The sequence below is a fragment of the Phaethon aethereus genome, assembly GCF_964289735.1.
Source record: "Phaethon aethereus genome assembly, chromosome: 6".
NCBI lineage: Eukaryota > Metazoa > Chordata > Aves > Phaethontiformes > Phaethontidae > Phaethon > Phaethon aethereus.
Window position 1 is genome coordinate 5,341,170 of NC_138580.1, and position 15,805 is coordinate 5,356,974.

Consider the following 15,805-nt stretch of genomic DNA (forward strand, 5'->3'; position numbering starts at 1 on the left):
TAACTACAAACAATTTGGTGAGTGATTATCAAATCTCAGGAAATATGAAATAACTATGATTAAATAATGCAAAGGGCCTATGCAGGAAGTTTGGAATTATATCTTTAATTGGGCCCCAGGCTGAAAAAAAACCCTTCTTCGTATAGGCAATTGTATGTAAGACATTCAGTATCCAGATTCAGTACACAAGTTAATGACTATGTATGAAGAAGCTGGTTGAGGAAAAAATAATTTAAGCTCTTACCTACAATACCAAGCTAGGGCCCTCACAGAAGTTTCAAAGTTTCATCAAGGGGGAAAAAAAAAGACTCAAAGTCCTTGAGATTTTATTCATTCCTCCTATTGCTACTCTGTGATTTTTAGCTGGCCCACTTTTTTCCACTGCTCAGCATCTTCCCAGCTCCCCACAACCAGGATCCAGCGGTGTGGCCATTTGCAGGGAGCAATGCCTACACTAAAAGGGAAACAGAAAAAAAAAAAAAAAACAAAAAAACTTTCCCAAGTAATACCCAGATATTCAGGATATTTTGCAAGTGTTCACATGTGAGGATTGAAACCACTCACAACAGGTCATATGTCATCCTAATGAGTTTTCTGTTATGGGTGACAGAGAAGAACTTATCAGTGTTATTTTGTTATCTTCTGGGAGTCTAGACAGTCTGAAACCAACACATACTGCAGCAAAGCTGTTTATTATAACATTATTTCTCTCTGAAACCTGACTTAGTTTGCCTTCTTCAAGCTAAAATAAAAGCAAGTGCCAGCAATTTCTCCAAGCATTACAGCCAGAAAGAAATGTTTACATTTGTCAGTGAATTAAAAGTATTCATCCTACTGTTCTTAATATACTAATATATAATAATACAGTCATATAATATTTTAAAAAACAGGGTTTTTTTCTTAATGCAGCTAACCTCACTTGATAGCACAGCTTTTCATGGATTATGCAGTCTTTGAGAACACAGATCTCCATGTAATGCTTCCTAGCTTTAACAGTGGATATAATTTTAATGAAAACATGCCAGTATTAAAGAGCTATTAGTCACAGAGTTGAATTGTCTTTGATTTTGTTCACCAACCAAAAACTTCAATGATTTAAAAAATCCATTTTTAAAGGAAGATGTTAAGTATTCTCTTTACATTAAACAGTCTCATAGGCATGATTTAGGTTACTTGTTTTTAATATAATAAGCATTCTCTTTTATGATTATATTTAGTTTAGAACTGATAGCAGACTTCAAAGAGGAAATGTATTTAGATGTGAGCATGTATATTAACAATTTCAGAATTTACTAAAATTAACGTAAAACAACCCATCTGAGGTAACAAAGTCAGATAACCAAAATATCTAAACTTATTGCATCAATGAAAAGGGTTGTACAAGTCAGCAACAAATATTAGCCTAATGAGGTTCTTCTGAAGCAGGGAGTTTCTTCTGCATCTGTACATATGTATATGCGTGTATATATATATGTATATGCGTCCATATATACATAGATACACATGTCCCTACTCTAGGAATGTATACACTTCCTCATTTTCAGAACTCAACTCAAAAGGAAGATGTTTTCCCATTTAAACTCCACAGCACCTCTTATTTGAGTGTAGAAATATACTTACGCTGGTTTAATACTCTGGGAATGCTTCTCATGAATGTAGGCACCAGCAAGGCCTCCTGCTCCAGAATTTAAATACTGCAAAGAATAAAACAACATGTACACGTCATGCTTATTGTCTGTAAAGTATAGCTTTTCTTCCCGCACTCCGCTCTATAAAACAGACCAATTTTAATATTCCTAGTGGTTTCTAACTGGGCGTCTTAGCATTTGTCTCAAAGTGCTGATGTAGGTAAAAGCAGATATATTTTTTCAGATGAGTTCTAAAAATATCTTTCTTGGCTTACCTCTGATATTTGAAGTCTAACAGACAAAAGGCTAGAAAATTGAAGTAACAGTCCCATGTCATAACATAACAAAATCATCAAACAATTCAGCTGACTAAATCTATACCTAGTAAGATTATTCTTAAGAGAAGTAAAAGGAACTTAAGACATCTTGTTCTGTGATCTGAAGTTATTTAAGCTTAGGCAAGAACATTCTCTTATTTAGGGACTACTTAAGAAAATCTTATAGCCGCAAGACCTTCTCAATATGGGAAATGAGAAGAGTCTCCAGTACTGTGACCACAGAGCAGAGTGTGCTTCAGAGCAGATGTTTAACCATCACTAGCATCCCCCTCACATCGACAAGACCTTGCAGGTCATTGCCACTATTGTCTTTTGGAACCTCTCATAACCAAACCACCACTAAAGTCAGTGTCCACCTCCTCATTATGGCTGGTTCAAACATTCAGCCAAGTCTTGATCAACAGTTCAGGTGCAGTTCTTATTCATCTGACCTGCTTGCTGACCCATCATATAAGCGACGTTATGGAAAATAGTCTCAAACAGCGAATCTATTTTACCTTGTAGGAGCACCAGCAGGCAAAATCTACTCCCCAGTCATGCAAATGAAGCTCTACATTCCCAACAGCATGAGCCAGGTCAAACCCAACAAAGCAACCCTGTAGGACAGAGATAATTAATACACTACTTATCACGATATTCATCACTATAAAATTATTATTGAAAAAATATTTTTAGAGCTTTACTTGCTTTCTATATAGGCATGTTATCAAGTTCCATCTGTTTTGAGTTATTACTAGAAACAAGTTTTCTATACCATAGATACATGTAGAAATCATGAATTGTTTTGTGGGCTTGTCTTCAACTACGCTTGCATATGGTTGAGATTCCTAAGGTTTTTTTTTCCTCTTCCAGTAAAGTAGAATCACTTGAAATAAGTATTCAGAATTAATGCATTATTTCAAACTGTTGTATGACATGACAAGCTCTGGGCACACACAAAATAGTAATATACATAATGATGCCAGTCACTCATGAACAAGTATATTTCACTATATACTTATACTTAAGGTCTCCCTGATATTTAAACTATGAGGATCTTGCTCTTTGGGAATCCAAGCGAGTGAAACAGCAGCCTATACAAGACATTGATCTTTAAGGACTTTTGTACTTATCCCTAAAAAGTTACAAAAGCATCTGTCATTTCTGTGAAAAGTGTTGTATTTGTCATAACCACAATTTGCATAGGGCACTTGGGGAGGGGGGGAAGCATAAGGACCACGAATGTATAGATCAAAAAGTACCAGATTTACACACAAAATAACCACTGGATGGCAGCATTTTTAAACTGAAAAGTTCTTTCAAGCTTTGCTATTTATTTAAGTGCAGAGAAATAAAACTGCTTTCTGTGCCTGGACTATAAATTAAATGTTATTTTGCATTTTGCTTTTAAAACACAAACAGCCAGCTTGCAAGCAGCATGGTAGGAATAAGAGCAAGAGCATAGGCTTCAGAAAAATCAACGTCCTATAATTAAACAAAAGATTTTAAGAATTTCTTGCTGCTTCTTGCACTAAGGGAGCCTTAGCTAAGTTCTTTAAAGAGTACTTTGGTACATTTAATCTTCTGTATATACTAGATAAAATTTTCAATGAAGCAGCATTTTAAGAAGATGTGACACTAATTCTAATGGAGGCTTTAGTGAAGTTATCAGCTTGAGAAGTCGCTCCAAAACAATGGAAAGAAAACTCACTGCTGTAGCATTTGCATGATCTGAGCATTTGCTCTTAAACAGAACCTAAGTTCCAATAAAGTCTAGCCTTCACACCCTTGGTGGCTTGTCTTCACAGGGACACACAGAAGTGAGTTCAGACCAATCAAGTGGAATGGTGAAGTTCATGCAGAGAAGCTGAAGCCCACTGAACGCCCGTGGGAACACTCTCATTCAGACAGAAAATGGCCTTGGTTCAGAGAAATAAGCCACAGCAAACTAAAGCAAATCTGCTATTGAACAAGAAGTATTTCATAAGGTTTTAAGGCATTAACTTCAAAACTTCAGTTGACTGGATTTAAACATTTACAGGTATCCCTCCATACACAGGTCCCAACAACCTTTTTTGGACAACTGCGATGAGAGCTTCATTGGTTACAGTGGAAACGGATGTGTCTGGCAGTACATTAACAACATTAAACAAACAAAAAAACCAGTAGTTGCTCATTAAAAAAAAAAACTGTAAGAAATTTAATTCTATGGTAAGCCTTGTGTTAAAATCAGTTGTCCTTTCCCTGTTGGTAAGTGATAAACTCCATAACAATATATGTTTAAGCACAAGTTTACAGAAAGACAGTAAATGGGAGGTAGGACAAGACTCCTTAGGACACCAGCAGGTTGGATGTCCTCGCAGTAACGGAAGTATTACAAGGCTCCATAGCTATACCTATAGCTGTAACCTCAACACACACAAACGTCCTTGGGCACTGATGCTGGCTGGAATAGATCAGTTTGCACCCGCACTGTGGGCTCATAGCCCACAGCCACCGACATTCCGCCCATGGGTCATCTCCCTGAGCCGCTTTAAGGGCTCCCCAGTGTTTTGAAATTGGTTGGTAAATCCTACTCTGCACTATTTAACTTACTAAGGAGGCATAGCCTGAAAATCCGGGTTCAGTGCTGGCAGGTTTCCTGCATCGTCTCGGGAACACCCACTCGTACCATTTTGTTCAAGTTGTTATCTGCAAGATGGGTGGTGCTGGTTTGCTTTGCCGGGGGAGGCGTCTGGCACTCGAGTCACACAAACAGCAAATGTTTAGCCACACAGATTGCATGGGAAAAAGTAAAACAAACTGCAACAACTCGCCCTGCACAAGCCACGCAGAACGGGGACTGCGTGGGAGCATCGCTTCCCCAGACTAGGGGGAAAACAGTTCTCCATCTGCTCTGGGCAAAGAAGAGGACATGTGCTCTCCCCTGCCTCTTCCATTTTATTCTAACATCTAAAAGTCATTTCTGCAAAGTGTCTGGGTAGCTGCTGATAACCAGCAGGTAACAACTCAGCATGGACAATGACATTTGGAGAGAGGGAGAGAAATGACAGCTTCACACCAGCAAAGCTGGGACATTTAGAAAGAGAGACAGGAAAAGAAATGAAGATGAAGGATCTTAAAGCTCTTCCTACTGAGACTCAAGAGATTAAAATACTTTACATACAGTATGGAGTCAGTGGAAAGTACAATATAACTTACGAAATGAAAATTGTATTTGAAAGCTAGAGTCTCCTAAAAGTCAGCCATTTCTTCACTTGTGGAAGAATAAAACGACTCAACCCCCTCCATCCTCCAGAGCAAGCACAAAAGTATGAAACAAGGAAAACTGTTACATCCTCTTCAGCCTGCTGATGAGTCTCTTACACAATATGTAGTAATTTTGATTTATCTGAGAGACGTAAGATGGAAAAATAGCCTGAGGTAATTTTTCAAGCTTAATTTAGTTCATTTAATATTTAATGACTTAATGAAGCTGTCTATGTGCAGAGCTTTCACTCTGAGAGGAATCTTAACGTACGTAGAGAACTTAGGAAATTGGTTTAAAAAATGTAAAAGGAAATCAGTAACTTAATTCATAAATGATTGACCTCAAGAATCCTAAGACATTTTCCAGACCTCCTGAGCTTGCAGCTCAAATCTCTAGCCAAGCCCTCATAAGGTACAACGCTACAGGATTTTATTTCAATTGTACATTAAAAGAATTATTAAGACCGTCTGTGTAGGAGTTTTCTCTCTGCTACACTGGCTGACAGGTGACTTTTTTCCTCCTCTTCTCAAATGACGCTTCCACCTTCTATTTTCCCCTTCTGACTTTCTTACTTGTCAGCTCTCTCCAGCCTATTTTCTCTTCAGGAGCATGGGGTCATTCACCACCCTTCATCACCAGGAAGGGGAGCCTTCCATGTTTTGCTATGAACATGACTTCTCGGGCTTATCCTCTTTTAATAAACATTTTAAAGGACTTCCAGCCTTTCTGTGATAATACGTCATGTATAAGACGATTGTTCTAACCACTGCTGGTTTCATCAGGTCCAGAAGCTCTTGAAGGAGATATCTGTGTGGACAGTAAGTCCACACACTTACTGTCCTGAAAGCTTGTCAGCCTGGGAACAGGGACTGGTTGGATGCCACCAAACAGAAATTAAGCCCATACACATTACACAGATGCTGATGACTGTGGTTCAGCAGTTTTTTTCTTGTTCTCCTCTAACCCTGTGGCAGCTCCTAACATCAGCTCTGAACTGGGAACACAGGAGAGGAACCAATTGCTTTTGAAGAGACAACATTTTGGGCTTTCTGGTAACCAGAAGCCCTGAGACCAAGACAGGCAGCAGGATACAGGAATACCTCTTACCAATATTAAGACAGCAAACTCTTCAAGAATCCCTGATTTCATAGCTGTTCAAGTAAATATTTGCTATATGCAGATGTTTAAGTGTGGTGTAACAGTATGTTACATAGTGGTTTGAATAAACATATAAACATCACTTAACCCAGGAGCAGAATCCTTAAGGACATTGAGCTGAGCATATCTGACAGTAGGGAAATAAAAACAGGGCTGGCTCATGCTTTTCAAGCCTTATAGGTACTCAAGCAGTTCTTCAGGCTGAATTACTTTTTCTTTTTAAACACACTAATAACATTTTAGGTCATGAATCTACCTGGATCCCAGTCCTACATGCTCTAGCCACGAAGAGACTGACAATTATTTTTTTTTTCCCCTCCATTTTGAAAAAACTCTGGAAGAAGAGATTCACTTCTAAGTTATGGCATTTTTAACAGGCATGCAGGTGGAAGCGGTATCTATCTGTGCCTGATGGAGTACTAACTGCTGGCAGAAATTGCTCTCCTCTTCAGTAGCATGATACAGTCTCTGTAAGCGGGTGGTGGTTTTGTGTACATCCGTGCGGAAGCACACTCCCTCAAGTCAATGTTATTATTTGCACAGCCTTATAGAAATTTTAAGCTCTCTCCACCAAGTCCTGGTTATCTCCTCAGATAGTACAAACATCAAATCCATTTTTCCTCCATGTAATGGGCTATCAGTGACTACTTTTCCCCAGAACATAGGTTCTTAGCCACTTTGGGGTAGTTCATAGCTTTCAGTGAAACTGCATCGCTCTCACTCAAGCATGTGTCCCACAATCCAGAGAACATCTTTAGAGAGGCAGTAAAGTGATAGGCTTTTCCCAGGTTCTTCGTATTTACAGTAGAGAAGAAAGGTTTCTCTCTCTGACACCTTTCAGACACATCACGGAGCAGATTTCCAGGCAGCAGCACCGTAGGCATGTAGGCATTGGCGGCCCAACAAAAGCTTCGCTGCCACCAGGAATGAGAGCAAGCAGAGCAGTGGCTGGAGTCATCCTGTTAACGACCCATCTTCCCTTCCAAGCACTTCCACGTGGCCTTTTGATTATTTGCGGTCAGCAAAGTGCTGGAAGATACAAGGAAGGCACCATGAGGGTGTTGCTTTTAGAGGCACGTGGAGCCAACGCACAGACCCATTGCCCCCTGTGGCTTACTCCCTCCGTTTCTTTCTTCCTTGGCTTTCTGCATTCATGTCAGAAGTCAGTCTTGTTTTGTACTGCGATCAGGACCAATTTTGTTGCCAGGTGCTGCTCTGTGAGAACATTCCCTTTTTATATCCCACGGGCCCTGCAGTAGCTCTCACACCTGCTGTGCTCTCCCAGGGGAGATTTTACCACCACTTTCCAGCAGCATAACTTACTCCCTGACCTCCAGAAAAATTTCCACTGCCAAACCTACAGCAACAGAAGATGTATAGTCTGATGTGAGCCAGGAAGCTCTCCAGAGAGTTAAAACATCAAATAGAAATAGTTAGCTGGTTTGCCAAAATCCAGTAATACTAAATAAGTTTATCCTTGAGTGGTTTAATCCTATATAAGATAAGGCACATCCAGTAAAAGACTGCCCCTACAGAAAGTCTGGTGACCTCTTATTGATAAGAAGACTTAATTAAAAACTATTTTCTCCTGGATTCCTGAGGCAATCGAGATGGTTAAAGAAGTTTTACAGCTATGTCCACGGAGCACGCTGCCTGCAAGCTCCGAAGGCTGAGTCATCACTAAAATACAGTCGTCTTGTGATGTTGAGGTGCTCCATGTTATGCCTGTCTCCGGAAAACCGATCAGCCGAGTTGAAACACTGCTGGCTCCATGGGCAGCTCACCTCCATGCTCACTGGGGGCAAAACCTGCCATTGCGTGGCTGCAGGAACAGAGGAAAACTGTGAGTCTGCCAAAAAGCAGAAATCTAATGCAAACTAACTTTTAAAGAGAGAGAGAGAGATTGGAGCTGTGATTTCCTCCTCCTCCTTCTCCACTGAACCTCTTGAAATTCTATCCTTCAAAACAAGCCCAGTAGAAGTTAATAGTAATGAATTATCTCTCCATATAGCTTAAGTCACACCTGCAAGATAGCCCTGTGAAAGCAATTTCTTCATGAAGCACACAGCCCCCAGTGGCTCCGGGCACAGGGTGCTTTTACTTTTTATCAGAGCATCACAGGTCTCCACATGTGCTCTGTTTTGTTCCATGAAAAGTAGAAACTAAAAATGTTTCACAAAGAAAATTAATCTAAAATTGGTGTTAAAAGGATGGGCCTGGAGCAGTCCTACCTTTTCTTGGCCAGCCTTTGTTATTCTAGGGATGTCAAACAGCTGTCCCGTGTAGTACTGCACCCCACTGAACAGAATGACAGCAATAGAGTCCCCTTCCTTCTCAATTACAGCAAGGATATCTTCAATCCTCAAGGTCTCCTCCCCCTAAAATAAAGTTAAAGCACACATTTTACATCAACTCTGGCAGTAATGAAACTGTCATTTCTTATTTCATAATCTATATTTTACCATGAGCCATGCTGCTTGCATAAGGAGATCAAAAGCAAATCCTTAGCATAGTAATGATATACAAAGGTAGTGCTATGAAGTAGCCTATGAGTAAGTTACCTCAAACAAAAAAAAAAATCCTTAGCAAACTTATCATGAAGATGCCAGTTATAAAAAGTCTATTCATTTAATATTCTAGCATGCTTCATATTCTTTAATATTTCAGAGAGTTTTAATTTACAGTAAAAAAAATCCTGCTGCAAACAGCATATATAATGATTTTATGTGGCTTCTGAAATTTGTGACGCCTACAAGACTTGAAAATTTTCTATCAGTTTCACTCTGTACTTTTCTGATAAACTTTGTATCCCACAGGAAGCTATTATAAACCTGCCATATTTATATTTCATAAACAATAAGTCTCACATCTTCAAAAGTACAAAAATCCCCAAACCTGGAGTCATTAACTATAGAGGAATTTCAACCAAAAAACAAAAAACCTCATTCTTGATTCTTTATAGGAAAATTACTGCCCCGTCCTCCTCCTGTCTTGCTAGCAAGGGATCATGTAAAATATACCACCACCTAGGGATCAATTAGGCAGTGGAAACCTAGAATTAAATTAGACTCGTTACTGAAAAGAGCATGGGCAAGATTCTTGAATTGCAAGTAACTGTTATTATCTCAACAATCTTTGCAAATCTATCAAGCCTTCAGGAGTGGGCTCTTTACTCACAAGATGACTCAGATTTCAGAAGCACAAGGTCACCATCAGTTTATAGTTAGATGGCAAAGTTCTTAGTACCGCGAAAGTGAAGAAAGGCAGGCTTTCAAATTAATCTGAATTGCATATTACTCAAAGCAGAACTTTCCCTGAGCCTGTGTTGATACAGACGCAGTGGTGTTCGTGTTCTGGCAATCTTTTACCTTGGGACATTAAAAGGACATTGGGGTTTCTGAACGAGCTACTATATTTCGCAGTTTTCTCAGGGTGCTGTCAGTTTTTGCAAACAGGAAAAATCGGGAAAATAACATTTTTTGTTCTTTAAGGAAAATGAACTTCTTGAACGAGACAGTTACAAAATGGGGTCTAATAAAAAAAAATATACACAGAAACAGAATATGCAATTCATAAATTTTACCTAAAAGTATTAGTAGAAACATATTATAACTTCTGCGGGCAGATGCTAGAGTATTTGGGAATGCGTGACTACTCTCCTATGAAATATGTTTCTGCCCTTAGTGACAGCAAGCAGAACCGACATCTATCTCACCAACCTGCCGTGGCTGCATCATGAGCATGCATTTCTCCACATCAAGTCCATGAAGACGCAGTTGGGACTCAACAGCATACTAGAAGAGATTTCCATGCAGAGCACATTAGTGCAATTACACGATAAGACAACTAAAAGAAAAACACACCACAACTTCAGAAAAGGGATTCAGATGCCTGCCTTTCACTAACATTAATGCTTGAAAGCCTAATCCAACTGAAAATGTCATTGATTTCCCTTTGGTTTGAAAAAGATCAGAATTTAATTTACATCAGCCAGCAAAGAAAAAGTCGAAGTCAAAATCCTACAGGATAAGTTTATGGAGCAGAATGAGGGTGGAAGCGTGGTGCAGTTTGCGCTTTACCGCAGGTCAGCAAGCAAAGCCTGCAAGGATAACAGCCAGGGAAGACGACTGAACATCACCTCTCCGGGGCCCTGGGTACCCACTTTGCTTGGTGGCACATACTAAATGCCAGGCTGTCACGTACGCACTGCTGTCAACGCCAACGAGGTTTGGCCAACCCATATACGCTGTCCCATGCTCTTCTCACGTCTTAGATTTGCCGCATAGCTGGGAAGAAATGAGAGCTCTACACTCTCAGGCAATTTTGAAAATCCTACCCACTGATTTTATCAATAAATAATGGTGCTGGAGATAGCGTAAAAAAAATCAGCAAATAATACTATAAAATAGTTTAAAATTACATGACAGGAACTGAAGTGATGGCAGTTGCACAGGTTATTAGTGAAGTGCCGTAGAAATTTAAGATGATGGAGTCCAAATGTACAAGTGTGCCTGGAACAAACGCGGGTATGAACATTACCCAGAATAAAGGCAATTTGACGTTTATACATCTGTGCCACCAACTTCGTTACAAATAAACCTGTTAGTAGCTTGAGTCATTTTTATCACACCTCAGAGAACAAATTTGTTACCAATTTCCACGAGTTTACGGAGTTGATGATAAAGTAGCAGTGGGCCACAATCTCAAAGATTAATTTGCTCTAAGCTGTGATTCACGGGCTATTGTCTCCTAATTCATAGCAGACAAATTCTGTTTGAACTAGTAATCTAAAGTGCTAAGAACAAATATTTCCATCTCTGTCTGGGGATATATAAGTGTTAATGTTGTGAGTTTGTATTGATTTGGTTTCATAAAGTAAAACAGCAACAAGAATTAATAAAACATTTACAACTTCAGTTGATTTAGGCCAGTAGTTTGCTCAATGTCTTTAAAAAGACTAATAAATCAATGTACCCATTCAATCTTTTCCTCTTGTAACATTTTTTTATTTGAACAAAAGGAATAAAGCTACGATCTGTAAAATATGCTGAGCTCAAAAGCTCCTGACAGATTTTTTTTTTTTTATTATAACGTTACTTGGACAAGATGAGCTAATAAATATTCAAATCAGACTACTGATATTCTTTGAAAAGATATGATTAATAATATAAATATAGTGAAATATTAATTTCTTACATGGTCAGAGGGAAAAGCTCTGGCTTCTAGAAGAATTTTATAGCGTCTTGGAGTAGGCTTAAAGAAAGATAGCTGTTAAGAACAAAAAAAAAAAAATGTTAAAATGTATCTAAGCAGAGATGAGAGAGATGCTCCCAGTACATAACTTAATAAAGACTGCTTTACTTCTTGCAGACTACAGAGAATCCCCCAGAAATTACAAATACCTCTTCGTCCATTTAACATTTATCAAAGTAGGAAAGCATTATAATACCATATTTCATATATCCATAACAAAGGCCACAAAATTCCAACAGTGAAAACTTGCACTCACAGGAATAGATGGCAAAGCTTTGACTGTGGCCAGGAAAGCTGGGATTTCACCCAGCTCCATCCCGCAAGCAAAAGCGGTGGTTGAAGATTGGCAAACAGTGCAAAGGAACTGGATTTCCATTCCTGCCCTAAAACACTAGTTATCAAATCATCCCCTCCTCTGAAACAAGCCTGACCAAGGGACTAAGCCTTCTGCAAAGATTTCATCTCAGCGCCTTTAGCTGAATGGTCTTTCCTTCTCAGGTCCTCAAGTGGAGCCAAGTTGGGCTTGCCACCATGCTGATAGGTCTAGGAGAAGACTTACAAGCCCTCCTGTTCATGCTAGCAGTGGTTACACAGAGCTCAGCATGGCCTGTGTACTCAAGAAGTTTGGCACAAGTCTGGCTGTGTTGCACCTAATTCAGGGCAGAGCAGCCAGGAAAATTGGCTTGTGCTTGGCCCCATCCTGCCCTGCTTCAGGTTTCTTAATTTAACAAAGGTCAGAGACGTGTTATAGAGGAGTGGATACATGTGATAATTTTTTTTGCGTGAACCTCACAAAATGAAGCTTCACATCTTCATTCAGCTGAACCAAGTCTTTCTGCTTACATTCATAAAGAAAGGAAAAGGTATTTGTCAACACAACATCAAATAAACATCGTAAAGACGTACCATCTGGAGGTGCAAGTTAACAGTTAGCCCATTCATTAAGGCTACTTCATGTCTTTGAGCCCCTGAAAGAATTAAAAAAACCCGTAAACAAAAACAACCCTAGTTAGGATTTTCTTTGTAATTTCAGAGAAATCTAGTACATTGTTGAGAAAGCAAAAGTAAGTTTTCAGTCAATGTCTCTATAAAGACTGGAAAGTAAACAAATGTTTGAGGTGTCATCACAGTGAAGTAAAAAGATTTCTTGTCTGACTCACCACACCACACTGGCAGGAAAATATTTATTTTTTCAGGTCAGACCCAAAAAACAAAAAACAATGAAGTATTTCCATTTCCCAGCAAACCACCACTGGATTTATTGTCATTAATACCTCAGACAAAAATCAGGTCAGAAGACTATACGTAAAACAAGACTTGCAGTCTTGTTTTTTTCCTAAGTTTATATGTAAAGCAAGTCAGAAAACACATTGAGACAATCATCTATTGTAAGTGGTTACTGTGTCAAGCTAAATCTCATCCTAATAAAAAAAAAAAAAAAAAACAAGCAAAGTTGGCCTATTGAATACAACAGAGCATTATTAATTTGCGAGAAGCAGCCATACCCATATCACTCCAAGAAGGCTAATAACTGATACCTTTTGGCTACAGTAAATCACAGGCAGAGCTAATGGAGTAACAACTAATTGTTATTACAAAGTATTTAGTAACAAATTCTCGAACCCTTATCAACCACTGGTGAAAGGTTTTAGGCAGGATGAGGGACTGTGCGTTGGGAATGGTGCCACTGAGATATGGGGAAAATCAATTCCTGTTTCCTTCTGTTTGGCCTGGTGTCTGCTGTTGAAAAGCAGTAATTCACCCTTGACACAAATCAGTGCTTTGAGAGTCGTCTTCAGCTGGAAGATGGGCTCATGCGCCTTGCCCTAGTCATCACCCCAGAAGTGGAGTTGGCTGAAGGTGGAAAGAGGTTGCAGGCAGGGAGGGACGGAGACAAGCGTAAGCAGGCAGGGAGGTCAACAGCCACCCTTGAGATCAATAAAGAGGAAAGAAAAGCATGATGTTGGGGTAAAAAGGGTAAGGGGAGCCACAGGAAGCAAAGAGGTTAATCCTAGGTTTTCCTGCCCCTGCCTTGGAGGGCACACAAGGTCCCAACCAACACAAAGGAAAGTCAGCAAGAGCACTAAGACACTCCCACCATATCCCACAGTGTTTACGTTCATGGAGTTAGTACTTTGCCAGCCTAGGAAAAAGACATAACCATGGGTTGAACTCAATACAAGCAAATATAGCCAAAGAACATGGAAGTCTATAATTAGGAAAGTTTTATTCATAAATCCTTGCCAAGCAGGCCTCAGCTTCTGCCACCACAGGAAAAGCCAAGAATCATTCCAATTGAGGTATTCAATGACCTTTCTTTGTGTTGCTGAAGTGTGTAGTATTGGACAGAAAGTTCTGTCAAGAGCTGTCAGTGACTATGGACGATCTGTCCAGGGGATGAACCAGGAGGGAAAAGAGATGTCATGAACAAGCTCCCTCCTCCAGACACCCGTAACATCACCAACTTTGTGGGAAGAAATATAAGTAGACCTAGTTCTTCATAGAAAAATAATCTCTTTCCCTCACTTAAACTTCTCTCCTTTGCTTTCTTTTCTTCCCTCTGATAGCATTGCATCTGCAGGCTCCATGCTGCTGGAAGAGGTCACCTTGTGGCTGTTCTGTTGCAGATACAGAAGACAGCTAGAGAGAGTGACTGCAGCTCAAAACAGTATTATTTGCAGTCTTAATATTTCTATGGAACTCTTGAGGCTGAAAAAAGGGATAGCATCAAGAAACGGTACTGTTCTTATTTATCCCTCTGCCTCTTCCATGAAATCTGTGGCTCTCACAGCAAATTCTGCATGAACAGTCCTCTGCCTGCTGTACCGTTTCTGTATAGAACAAATGGTTAATCTGTAGATCATTTTTAGCTGCATGCTAGCATCCCAAATTAAATATGACACTACATTTGTCATGTAAGTCTTGGTCTTCCGTAAATTATATATTTATTAAAAGCTTTCCATTATTGAATTTCATGCCCACAAAACAAACCTCATCCGTGTCATTGGAAAACTGTTATCCTTTATAACCTGTACTGCATTTCGGAAAACAACCTTTCCATGATCCAATTAACCTATTACAATATTCAAAGACCCAGCACACAGGAGACAAAATTATGTTTGCTTTCCATATTTCCTAACTTTATACCATATCTCCAAGACAGGCTAAAACCTGTATGTTCTGCTTGATAAATCTCCTCTTTAATAAAAGGAAGCAGCATTTGCAAAGTACAACTTGAGAGACAATTATGATTGCGTTAGGCAGACACTGCCATCCTTCTCCTCTCTGACTGCAGTGGGAGCCTGATCCTCACCAGAGTAAGTAAAAAGTATTTTGTAAAATGATTGAAAAAAGGCTAAAGGCCCCAATTCTGGAAATAGTTTGGTTATTTCAAATAATCCTTATCACTCAAAGTCACTACAAATCTGCCCAGCATTCAGTCCTCCCTCAACAGAGACCTGCCTGAGCACGCTGTACAGCAGCAGCCATACAGTTAATCTTGTTCCATCAGAAGGTGATCCCGCCAAGGTTGTAATGTTTTAATAAAGTCTGGTAGGAGAAGTCGAGATTACCGTCACTGTGTTCTGCCACTCGGTGTGAGCATAGCAAAAAAGCTTTGGCCTCCACTGACCTTGACTCTGCATCTCACAATGTATTTACTACTGTAACTTTCATTGAACAAGAAAATGTGACTGCGTTTAATAAGCAAGATGTTATAGCACTATAAACCATTAAACGGACAAAGATATTTTACAGTCTTTAGTCCATTCCTGAATAAATCTCACCGAATAACTTCTACTTGCTGCTACTGCTTAAAGTGAGAAATGACAATTCTTCCTCCTCCATAACACGGTAAATATTGAATAAAAAACAGGGTAAAATTCTGTTTATGTTCTTATAAATTCACTAAAAAGGGAAATTCAGAATTCACTCAACCCGTACACATTACACCTTGCTGGAAAACAGTACTCAACTGTAAATACCACATTGGAAGAGAGTATTTTAACATACCATTTCTCCTGCATTTATTCTCTTAGTCTGTTCACTATTACCTATAATTTTTAAAATCAGATTTTATTACAATGCACCCATTATTTGGGCAAAATCAATGTATTTTCTTTGTAAGAATCACTCACCTAGGACTTGAAAAAAGCTATGAGGATTTTATATAAATAAAAGGCTTGTGAAACTGGGGGTCA

General features: G+C 39.3%; 1 protein-coding gene across 1 annotated transcript in view; it reads right to left on the bottom strand.

Moving 5' to 3' along the window:
- Positions 1–15,805, bottom strand: part of KYNU (kynureninase) — a gene marked incomplete at its 3' end in the record, with an annotated part of 57,846 nt that overhangs the window by 22,336 nt on the left and 19,705 nt on the right. The window contains exons 5-10 of the mRNA XM_082001722.1: positions 12,513–12,574; positions 11,550–11,621; positions 10,073–10,147; positions 8,585–8,731; positions 2,464–2,562; positions 1,621–1,694 (exon numbers count right to left, since the gene is read on the bottom strand). Of these exons, the coding sequence (XP_081857848.1) occupies positions 1,621–1,694; positions 2,464–2,562; positions 8,585–8,731; positions 10,073–10,147; positions 11,550–11,621; positions 12,513–12,574 (529 nt within the window). The remainder of the gene's footprint in view (positions 1–1,620; positions 1,695–2,463; positions 2,563–8,584; positions 8,732–10,072; positions 10,148–11,549; positions 11,622–12,512; positions 12,575–15,805) is intronic.